This window comes from Atta colombica, unplaced genomic scaffold, assembly GCF_001594045.1.
Source record: "Atta colombica isolate Treedump-2 unplaced genomic scaffold, Acol1.0 scaffold7, whole genome shotgun sequence".
Taxonomy (NCBI): domain Eukaryota; kingdom Metazoa; phylum Arthropoda; class Insecta; order Hymenoptera; family Formicidae; genus Atta; species Atta colombica.
In genome coordinates, this window is record NW_017259561.1 from 656,978 (window position 1) to 669,475 (window position 12,498).

The window sequence follows — 12,498 nt, forward strand, 5'->3', positions numbered from 1 at the left end:
GTATAGCTTGAACGGGAACGTCGCGTCCACCACGTCCACGCGAACGCATTAATTCCAATCGCTCTTCGCGGGGCAATTAATCCGTTATTGAGAATTTCGTTTTGAAACTGATACGGTCGAACACCTGCACCTCGCGATCCCTTCCTGCTACGGCTACGATGAGGAGGAAACCGCCCACCATTGGTGCGACGACGCTTAGAACGCATCTCCCGCACTTTATCTATAAAGGTGGTGGTAGGGTTAGATACCGTGAAGAATACACGTTTCTACCGCGCTACCAGCGATTTCCGCGGGGGTAGACGAGGGGATGAAGGGGAAAGAGAAGGAGGACGCACGCGTTGTGTCTTCTTTCCGTCTCCCACCACGTTGAACGCCGGCGTACTCGGCACCACACAACCGAACGATGGTAGGCGGAGTCTCCAGGTAGCACACGAGATCGACGCGCAGGTGAGAGAAGAGCGAAACCTGAGCGAGGAGAGACAGACCAGGTAAGGGGAAGCTACGAGCCGGCCGACACACGTTCGTCCTCATACGCGAGAGACCGTGCGTGTCCTCCTCGGCCACACCGCGGGGTCAGTCGGGGTCCTGCTCTTAGTCAGGACACTCCGAGAGGAAAGAGTGAGAATTTCTTCTTCTTCTTCGCACGGACTGACAGTTACCCTGTGACCGGGCTATCATCTGGTAATCTACTATCACCTCGGGCTACTCTCGACAATACGTATCGTAGAAATGTGTTCACGTTAGTCATCACGAAAAATAGAAAAAAGAGAAAGAAGAAAGTCAATAGTTGACGTAAAGATTCTATTGAGGAATTTAAATCATCTTCATTGTAATTCATGATTCTTCGAGGTCTCAAAGCTTGGAGCGACTTTAAATATCAACGAGGATTGGTTCGAGCAGTGATTCACATCTTCATCACTATTAACCTTTACGAATCACATGAAAGAGACTTCGACTGGCCGGTTGGTGGTGAAGTCAGAGATCAGTTCCAAGGTTGTCAAAGAGAACACTTTTAATTTCATTTAACGAGCGCTCAAGACCGCGTGCTTCCGCGAAAGTATTGTGCGAGAAGGAGGCGACGTGTGCCGGTGCTTTAACGTTTGTTAAAGAAATCTGTGTGATTCGCGCCGAACTGATCTGGTAGGCACAGTGCGTGAGAACCATATTGGAAATAGTGCGCGATTCCATGAGCGGCATACAATTTTAGCGCATCGTTTTCACATCGCCTGAACGTGATGTGTGGTGAGTAAAGGATTTTTAATATCTTCGGACACAACGATCAACACGTGATACTTGCCGACTGACTTAACTCTCCGGTAAACTATTTTGACGATCGCGATAATTTTCATTTGTTACGCACTTTTATGTACTTGCCGAGAATTACATTTCATTCTACGCATCAGATTTACATATATATCACGTACAACATTGGTAAGAGAAATTTGTGTTACAAGTTTTTAATTGTTATATACATGAAAAGGAAGAAACATTAAATTATCTATATATAGTATATTGAGTAAAACTTGTTATAAAATTTGATTTATTTGTGTTATAAAATTTATTTATTTGATTTATTTTTTATAATTTTATCGAAAATTGATTTAGATAGAATTGATTTAGATAGAAAAAAGTTACATTGTGTGTCGAAGATCAGTACATTGAATCTAGCTGTCAGTTATAGAAACATGATAGAGAGAATATAAATAACAATAAATTTATTTTGCATGAGAATGTGTCACATACACTATTAATCAACGATTTTATCAATCGAAATGATATAAATTTGATTTTTAACATCAACGATAACACGATTTAAAGTTGACCTTTCTTGTAACTTTCGATGTCAATCGCAACTCTTATCAGAAGTCAAAATTAATCATTGTGTTCTTTTTTTCACCGATCCATTGATCTTTATCATCATATTTTAAATGATCTTGCAAAGCAGTCTTCGTGCAGATTGCTTTTGTCCTCGTCAATTCCTTGAATTACATATTCCGCAATTATTTTGGCAATTATTTAACATTTTAAACAATGCAAAGCATTTTTTTGCAGATACATTTGCATTTTTTCATGACACAAAAGTACTTGTTAATAACAATCATTAATAAGAGTATATTTGAAATCCGCTCAGAATTGTTTCAATATGAATATAAACAAAATTATAGCTAATTATTTAAAAAGTTATCGAATGCTTCATTGAATAGATATTGTACTTTATGTGTTAAATAAAGGATTATCTTGAATATTCAAGAGGTGATAAAGTTTTATCACATTTTCTAAGCAAAACTTTTATCGCCAAGTCACACATCTGCAGTTTTATTCCATAACACTTTTTCATTCTTAAGATTTTGTAATTCTTTGATAAAAAACATTATTTGCGTAAACTGCTCTAACAAGTGACACGAACTCTCCATTAACTTTAATTAAATTCATTCCGTATGATTTTAAAGACTCATATCTGCAAAATATATTTTTCTTTCCCAGAGATTTTGTCATTTAATTTGCGTCTTAATGGATCTTTATTTAAATTTGTCCCCCAAACGTGGAACGTAAAAGATTTTTGTATCTTTGAATTGTATTTATTTTAAATGAGTAATATTTCATTTATCTTATTTGTTAAGTTACTTACTATTTGTTAAGTTACTTACTATTTGTTAAGTTGTTTGCGTATCTTAAAATAAACTTGTTTATTATACTGCTCGTATAATCGTTTTTATTTTTATACACGATTACACTTACAAGAACATAAGTAATATTTATGAAGCAGGTAACATTTATAAAGCGCATGGTTTCTTATACAAATGAAAGATTTTAGCGACGTGCGTATATTATCCTAATCGCAAAAGCGAAAAAGTATTGCGGATAAGCTGCACGATGATAACCGAAGCACGAGGTATTAGAATAGTATTTTAAACATATCACGAATGCAAATGTAAGAAACATGTGTAAATTTTCAAAACATCGTCGCATTTTGGCCGTTTGCATAAAATGATGACTAACATGCATATATGTCATTCTTTATTGCATAAAAAATGTAATAAAACATTTATTAACAGTAATTATTACGCTTTTACACAAAGTATAGTAAATAGTTTTTTAAATAAAACTTTGCAAAATTATTATATATAAAAACGTTAAATTTAGATATTTATAATAATTGTTTTTGCACAATAAGATAAATCATTCAGTATAATGAAATTTTCAGAAAATACATTATTTTAATTCTTAGAATGATAAATAAATTTTTTTAAATAATTTTTTTCGTAATTGAATCAATTATTTTTAAATATTTTTATTTTTAATTTTATTAAATCCGTTAAAAACTCGCAATATGAAATATTGTGTCATCACATGATGTCAATGTCTTGTTTAATGTTGTAATATTGAAAAACTGCATTTGTCTTTAAAATTAAAAATTAAATGCCTATTTTATCTCCGTTCAAAAATGTAGCGACAACAGTCATAATTTAGTCCAAAAATCCGTCTTAAAGAGGTTCAGGCGGAAAGAACATCTGACACTTGTTCACACAGCTTAATCAAGACTTTGTGTAAATATTCATGATTGTTTTTTTGAGATTTCGTTGAGTTGTTACGATGGGAGTTACTTTTGAAATTAACGAACAAACAAGATTAGCCGTTTACGAGGCCTAAAGTTCTGTTATTAATTAATCAATTCGTTAATTGACAGATGTCTTCTCATTGTCTGTTAAGTCATTTGAACTTCACAGAACGAAATGTACAGACTGTCATTAAATTTTGCCAAAAATGTAATCGAAAATTTCCATTAATATGAGTATATATAATCACATAAATAAAAAATTTTATCCGATTTCAAAATTTATGAATTGAAAATGTTTTGTATTCACGAGAATACAATACCGTGAATAATTAATAATCAAAAGTGATTAATTAATAATTAAAAGAACTCTATCTGACCGCTGTAATTAATTTCTATGGTGAGAAGATAAACTCATCGATTCGGAATTTATTTCGTGAAACGTGTCGAGCCTCAAGTGTGAAATTAAGAAATGACGTAGTTAACATATCTCGAATCTGTTAAAGTGATATTTTCACAGGTGGCCATATGCTGAGTCAATTAATCAAAGATTTTTGGTTTTGCACCGATTATCGCACACTCCTCGAATTTATTATCTTTTTTGTTTTGTTGCATATTAAAGCTTGTAAAAATGCGTCATTCGCTATTGTTATATTTATAAATTCAATATTGCTTAAACATTAACATTCGAAGTGATAGAACATATTTTTTATGAAGTTATCTATTTTTATTTATTTATTCTGTCCAATCGATAATAATTAACACTAATGTATGAACATACATATTATATAAATATATATTTTCAATATTACTAAATATTATGTTATTACATTTTATTATATAATATATATTATATTTTAATTTACATATTTTTTTAACACATAATGTTTTCGACATTTGTGTTTGATATTATTCATAATTTATTGCTCATCATCGCGTAAAATTGAAAGGCTAGCAGGAAATCGGGTTTGTGACGCTCATGATTTATTCTCATATATGCAACAAAGAGAACATGGTTTTTTTTTTATTCTGTGAGCAACGTAATGCATTGATGATAACAACGCAGAAGTGCAGTATAATATATCGTTGAATTAGCCTCACCTGTTTAAATACGTTCCTATCTAACATCGAGACCTCGAATTTCAACAAATTTTCAACGAGTCATTGAAAATTTTCCATACCAAAATCGTAGCTCTCAAGTTGCTTTCCTTTTCCGCTTCATATTTAACGAGCAAAATTTCTGTAATATATTTAAATATATATTTTATCTCAAACCATTTTTTGTGCTCTATTGTCATATATTTCTATTTCAACTTATTATTAGATTCAAAACGAAGATTGATGATTGATTTGAACCATCTCTCTTCTGCTTCTCTTTCTTTCTATGAATGATTATTTGAAGTTTGCCAAGGAATTTTTCATGACGTTTATCAGCGGCATCCTTTTGTTCCTTTTTTTTTTGCAACTATGTTGGACGCATCTTTATGAGCTTATTTCCCTTTTCAATTCGCTTATTTAAAACCGATGAACAGTAATTCAAATTCGCAATCCTTCGGCGATTGGCAGGAAAACTACATCATGCACCGTTATCTATGGAAACAAGTAACAAATTCTCGCTAGCGATACGTTCGCGCATGAATTATGTAGGAATGCCGCCTCGTAAGAGCGCATTACAGATTTATTCAAACAACGAGTAGTGGTCATTAGTCGTACTTTATGTCCAAACGTGATCCTTATCGATACGGTAGGACCTTCGAGTCAGTGATTTACTCCGTGATCACTAACTTTCCGACATATCGTTTCATAAAATGGCTATTTCTACTTCCACTCATTCGTGTGTCTTACAAATCAATCGCTCTAACGCAACACTATACCATACATTCGTGTTCTTGTTAACTATTCATTTGTTTATAGTTCGTTAAAAAATCTTTTTTACTAATACATAATTTTACATAAATTTACATGAACTAAAATACATTTTTTTAAATTTCTTTAAGATTTCGTATACTATAAAATAAAATTATACACAATGTGTATAATTTTATATAATACATATATATATATGTGTGTGTGTGTGTGTGTGTGTGTGTGTGTGTGTGTGTGTATTTATTTAAAAATATAGAAAACATACAGTGTGTTTTTAAAATTTAAATATATCAAGATTATCACATCTCGAATCACTGTGCGTATATAAAAATTATATAATTATGTTACATGGATTTTTTTAGAAAATACATGTAAAAATCATTGTCAATTAAAGTTTTCTCCTTGTTTGCACGATAAAATTTTCTGACGGCTCGAGAAATCAATACAAGGCATGTTGCGTGATGGAACGCAATCTGCGCGTAAGATGTATTTAATTCATTATTAGTAATTATCACAAGTTGATCAGTAGTTGGTGCTCGTTTTGAGAGCTTGTCCCGTCAAGTTTGTGGACAGCGTGATCGGAATTTTATCGTGGATCGCGGTGCAGAGCCGCGTCGAGCAATCACATCTGTCCGACCTCGCACGATTAGGATCTCGTCTCTTGATATATCCGTTTGATACTCGTTGCGATTGGTGCACGCATTATAATTTCATCGAGTGACAACCGGCTGCGCGTTTGTGATTTCTTCCTCGCGCGTTCGCTCTTTCGCGCGTAAATTTTTCTTTTTTTTTCTCTTTTCTTTTTTATTACGTCGTGATATACGTATCTGATATACGTAATACGGCGCTGACCGTCGTCGACAATGCATTAAATGCATGCTCGCGTTTAGTTTAAACGCAGCGAGCATAAATATTCCGTATTCATTGATGCGCGAGATCCACTGTACGATATGGAAACTAGTAACGATTTAAATACCTCTTCTAGCAGGGTTGGACGATTGTTATGAATATGGATATTTATAATCGCCGGCATTTCAATTCTTTATTATCGAACGGATGAGATTGCTATAAAGTAGCGTATAATTTGGAAAAACTTGACGTTTTATGTCGCAACTCAGTTTCTGATTAGTTATATTTCCTGCTATAAATTTACTGGATTCTGATAAGCGGAACATGTATCGCGTTTAAATACTCCATAATCTTTAAACCAATTTTTTAATCGACAAGAACAAACAATATTTAAATTGCATGTATCTGTTATATGTAAAAATATGTACCTGCAGAGAATTGTGATAATTTCTTATTTAAGATTTTTGATATTATTTTGATTTTTGATATTATTTTTTAAGAGTAAAAAAGCTAATATCGGAACGTTCAAAATAATTTGTAAATATTTTTAAACAACTATGCATAAAATATTTTTGTTACAAATAATACAAATAACAGCATAATCTGCGTTTATGATTAATTTTTTACCATATGTTTGCAAAACAAATTTGGAAGATACGCATGTTGCGCAGCGCGACATTCTTGCTTTGTAATTTTTTTCGATCAACACGTTCCAGCAAGCCGTGATTTTAGACTATAATCATTCTTCGTTTATGCGATCGAAAGGATTTCAGATTTTATGCATCACGAAAGAATCCGCTTCAAGGCTCCATGTATTATTCATTTCTCTGTTAACGTATATGTTTCGTGCATGTAATGAACGCGTTTGCGGAATGCAGCCTCTACGCATGCTTTTACGCAAAATATGTACAACTCACACTTCACGTTTTATAGTTTCTTTATTTCGTAGAGATCTTACGAGCACTTTCGATATTAAAGCATACAAAGACAAAATCGAGGAAAAATTAAGAATCTGGAAGAGGAAGATAACACAAATATTATAATTAAAAACATTTACTAGAAAATATCAAAATAATACCTATTATACATTTATGCCTGTCTTTCTTAAAAACGATCTAAAAATTAAAATAATAAATGTGTTAGATATAATCTCTGATAAAAGATTCTTTGGATAAAAATACCTATTTTACTTTAATATCTTCTATTTTAAATATTTTCGTTTTTATCTAACGTCTAGTTCTAGCTCAAGTATTTAATATTTATAAACTTGAAATTTACTGACTCTGAAGATTTACAAAAATTATCAAACAAGGTTATTTATGAGTGAAAGAAACGGAATAGAATTCATTTAGAATTATTTAAAAATTTTATATAAGATGTTATTTTTGCTATTATATGAATTTTTGAATTGTATTAAATGACATTTATGCTTAAATTAAACACTATTATATTTAATAGTCTTTCAAAACATTATTTTGCAATTTAGCACATGCATTATGATAAGAATTATCAATTTATCTAATATAGAGTTTTATCTACACATACAGACGTTTATTGTATTTTAAGTACATACTTTGAAAAAAGTTTGTTGCTAATAAAATGATACGGTGTTATCGAGATTTTGAAAATTATATATTGCACACACATTTTGCGTTCGTGTATGGGTACGAATAATATGCCAAGTATATTTGTTCTCTCGTGATAGAAGCGGTACCTCGAACTTGGCACATGAAACCGGAACTTCATTGCAATCCCGTGGGAGTTCCGGCGGGCGCCTTGTCACCCCCGGCTACCCTCTCGCCGCCCGGCAGCCCTAACGCCATAATCACGCTGCCATCCTCGCCTTGGAGCCCAGGTGTACCGGGAAGCAGTTCGAGCATTGCATCCACCAATGCAACTTCGGGTCTTTGTCAACCTGTCCCCGATCGTTTCAGCGCCTTCACTCTCGTCTCGAATTACAATCCCGATCTGAGACTGCAAAATCTACCACTCAGCGCTGGCGTTGCCGCGCGAGGTAAGTCGCGGGGATGATGTGAATTAGAATAAATCTTTTGGTATTATAATATCTTTATATACTTGTTTATCAATCTATAATTAAACCGCGAAATTTATTTAAAATATTTTTAATTTAAATATTTTTATATATAAAAATATTTATTTTAGTATATCTCTCTTAAAATATGATATGGCATAATCTCCAGAAATATTTTGTAAATTCTCTTTTGCTTAAAAATTATCACACTTTCAAATTCCACACTTTGAACTCAACACGGTTACCTTTGTTGTCTCAGACATGCGTTGCGGTCTTATGTACGGCGGTTATGGGGCATCTGGGGGTGCCTGGTGGCGTCACATGGGCCTGCTGTTGCCACATAGTTTGCTCCCGCCTACAAGAATCCCATCCCAACAGACGACGCCGGTCACGAATTGCTCGCCTATTCATTCGGAACCTCTCAGTCCGGCACGTCCCGGATCACCCCGAAGATGCACGCCGGAGAAGGCCAAATTCGGTGAGATTTGATTGAATCTCTCTTAAACAAATCTGCAAATATTTTACACGTTGTGACTGAAAGATATATAGAGAAGAAACGTTTGTCAGGAGGCGACACCATTACATAGAATGTAGCTCATATAAAATTCATCGAGGAAAATTATTTTAAAATTATTTAAAATTTGTTTAAATTACTTTCAAGTTATCCTAGTAATAATTTGCATAATGTAGTTTATGACATTTACGATTTCTTTGACTATTTTATGTATTGTGAAAAATATGGCTGAATTGGATATATTCGTACATTTATGAACATCATTTATTCAGTATTAATTGGGTTAATATGTGTATACAAGTTTAATAAATGTAGAGAGACAAAGCATGAATATTTTAATGAATTAATTAATGAATTTATTTTCATTCGATAATGATTACGATTTACAAGAGTAAGTCTAGTAAAATTATCTTTAGCTAGTTTTCCAGAATGACTATCGTTAGAATATTTAAAATGAATTCTTTTAAAAAAGTAGGCCGGTTAATGAGCAATTATCTGTAAGTGGGTATTATCGATCGACCAACGTTGTCATACGAGACATCATTTATCGCTCGACTTTGCTGCACGGATATTAATTACGATCAATTAATTGCTCTCTGCGTATACATGTATATGTGATGTGCAAAAACTATAAAATTTCCTCGCCTTTAATAATGATGTTACATGATCCATCATAAATTACTACTGTTTTTGACATCGTAACATAGCGATAGTATGAGGTTGCTTGTTACTTTATTCTCTATATTATTGTATAAGTTAATTTATGAGTTAATTTATGATGAAATATTTCTACAAAAACACTTAATATATACTTTTTATTTTTAAATGTGTGTGTGTGTGTGTGTGTGTGTGTGTGTGTGTATGTATGAATTAATCTTTACATATTTTATATGTATTTATACAATTTGAAAAATTTTGTATTATTTTACACGAGCAAAAGATTTATTCATTTTACGTGTTAAAACAAATAAATATTGTATTTGAAGTATTGTATTTGTATCATTATCATGATGTATTTTTATACAATTTAATTAAATATTAAAATTTTTTTAATGAGAGACAAGTAGTGATTTGACAAATGCTTGAATAGATCGATGATTTTTTTTGTTTCAGAAGAGGAGGCGCCGTTGAACCTCAGCACGAAGCCGAGCGACGTCTCGTCGAGTATCGGCAGTAGGAAAAGTGAAATTTGGTCGCCGGGTTCGGTGTGCGAGAGGGAGGCCAGGGAAACGAGAGCACCGTCCTCCAGGAGTCCGTCCTCGACCCCTATAATTACGCGGCAAATTCATCATTCACCACTTACACCGCCCTCCTCGACGGAAAGGACTTTTCAAGTAAGTGTTTCTGTATTATACCTCTTTATTCTTATTCGCGCACTTTATTTCATTTCAATAGACTAAAGTTGTCGACTAAAGTTGTCGTCTTCATAACCAAGTGACTCATTACTTTAACGAAGTAATATTTAAAACAATTTAATCGTGAATTTTAATAATAATATGTAATAATATGACTATAATTCTTCTTTAAAAAGATATCTCGCGTGCAAAGATTTATTTCGTATTATTTTATAATAAAAGAAATTTAAAAAATGATATGGATAGAGTTTCTTGATTTAAAAATCGCCAGCGATGCCAAAATTATCGTTGTATGCCAAAATTACCGTTGTATACCGATATTACCGTTGTAAAGAAAGATTTTTATGACGCTAGTCCTCTGCATAGATCGCATGAGGGAGTCATTGCGAATCTGTTATTGCAATAATAAAGATAACTTTCGAGGAAGAGGATTAATATCAGTCCTAGAAATCTCGACATGCGGTTGTTTCCACGATATTTGGCCCATCGAAAAATGGGCAGTGTACCGTTGCATATCTCATACAGTATCAATTTTATGAAGTTGACAAATTGACTTGAGCTTTTATTGGCAATCGTGTCTCGTAAAGAAGTTTCGATACGCAGTTTGTATCGACCGAACGTCCGATCAGCAACCCTTAAACGTTGCATCGCCGGCAGTAATTGGTCCTATCTTAGAGACTTTCCCCTCTGTTGTTTCTCGTTTCTTCCCTCCGTTTTAGAGCTTTGATGCGACTTATCTGTTTCTGTCGACTGTTTCTGAGAATCTAACCACACTGTCGTTTTAACTGACAACTATAATCAACCCATTGATATTAATAATTTCCTCGACAAGAGAACAGGCTATTCGTTGATTGTTTGGATTAATTCTATTTCTGTCTTGCTAATCTAGCAACTAAATCGTTTGATTGCCAAAGTGTGGATAACTTTCTTCTTATATACATAATATGTACAATACTGACAGAATATTATGAATTCAATATAAAATTGAATGAGAAACTGTAGTAAATTTTTTTAATAATTTTTAATAATATTTTTTTAAATTAAAAATTATCAGTCATAAGTATCTAAAAAAATATAACGAAATTCAAAATTAAGTAAAAAATTAATAGAAATGTTTAAAATGAAATTGACTATTCTTCTTAATCATCAATCACAATGCTTCGTAAATAAGACCTTTCTAAATATTATTTTCGGTTGGATTAATAGCTTATAAGTTCCTCAGATCGTGATAGCTTTTCGAAAAGGCCATCGATAATCGATACATAGAACTACTTGATGATGTCCATGTTTTTACGAACTACAAGAAAGTGCTTTTCGCCACCCTGATGGTCAGGTCACATTGATTTCTTTGAAAATTGATATTTTTCTCTTCATACACGAAGATTTTTATCACAAAAAAAATAGTTTATTTAAGTAAATCTAAAAAAAAGACTTATGCAACTTACTTATTTCCCAAGTTATGCACAATTTTTAGCAACAAAATTTCAATAACTAAGTAAATCAGTAATTACGTTTTAGTCAGTAATTGATTTAACCGATGCTATTACAGTAATATTTTCCAAAGCAAATATAAAAGATATATATTTCATAGGCGACAAAAGAAACTAAATAAAGTCTAACGCATCGTTATAAAAGAGGTTGTAATCGTTCTATACTACTTTCCAGCTGTTTTAAATGAAACGTCGTCAAATGTCTACGTTTAAATTAGACATCATCATCATCAGAACCATCACACATCTGTTACAATATAAACATGATTTAATTAACATAACGAAGCAATCCGGATGGACGAGTTGTCGAATACGTGTCGATCCATCTTTGATTTTATCGCAACGTTTCCTGTCGATACGCACAGAAGCGATCAGGCTTTTACGCGTGCCTACATATCGCGCGTAAAACCGGTCGATCTCCATTCCGTTCGAAGAAAGAAAAAAATCAGACTTCGGAGTCACGCGATATGAATTTCTTCGGGGCGCGCAAATACCCTTAAGTGCGTTGGGGCGAGGAAACGGGTCAAACGTTTTTGACGAGTACACGGACCTCGACAAAAGACCTCGCCGCTTCAATTACGTGTGATTGAATGGAAGTAGAGAAACTTGCCTCGCCGTGCCGTGGTTTTACGTCCATGACACGTAACCGTAACTCGACATATTAGGATATGTGGGCCGCACACATGTACGTACATGTGTTTGTGTATGTATGTATGTGTATATATATATATATATATATCTAGGGATGAAACGAGGGCATCGCCGACGGAATGTCACACGACGCGTAACACAACGCACCAGCGGCCGCCGGGGTTTTTTCTCTTCCACCCCCGGAA

The 12,498-nt window shown here is 33.4% G+C and overlaps 1 protein-coding gene across 2 annotated transcripts in view; it reads left to right on the plus strand.

Annotated features, from left to right (window-relative positions):
- Positions 1-442: 442 nt before the first annotated feature.
- LOC108692378 (zinc finger protein 628-like) overlaps positions 443-12,498 on the plus strand; it is a 32,305-nt gene continuing 20,249 nt past the window's right edge. Inside the window, exons 1-4 of one of the 2 annotated variants that reach the window (XM_018200600.1) lie at positions 443-488; positions 7,977-8,285; positions 8,563-8,781; positions 9,931-10,151. In XM_018200600.1, the coding sequence (XP_018056089.1) occupies positions 8,000-8,285; positions 8,563-8,781; positions 9,931-10,151 (726 nt within the window). In that variant the 5' untranslated portion in view covers positions 443-488; positions 7,977-7,999. Of the gene's footprint in view, positions 489-1,078; positions 1,243-7,976; positions 8,286-8,562; positions 8,782-9,930; positions 10,152-12,498 lie in introns of those variants that run through there. The other variant, XM_018200599.1, reaches the window with a different exon arrangement.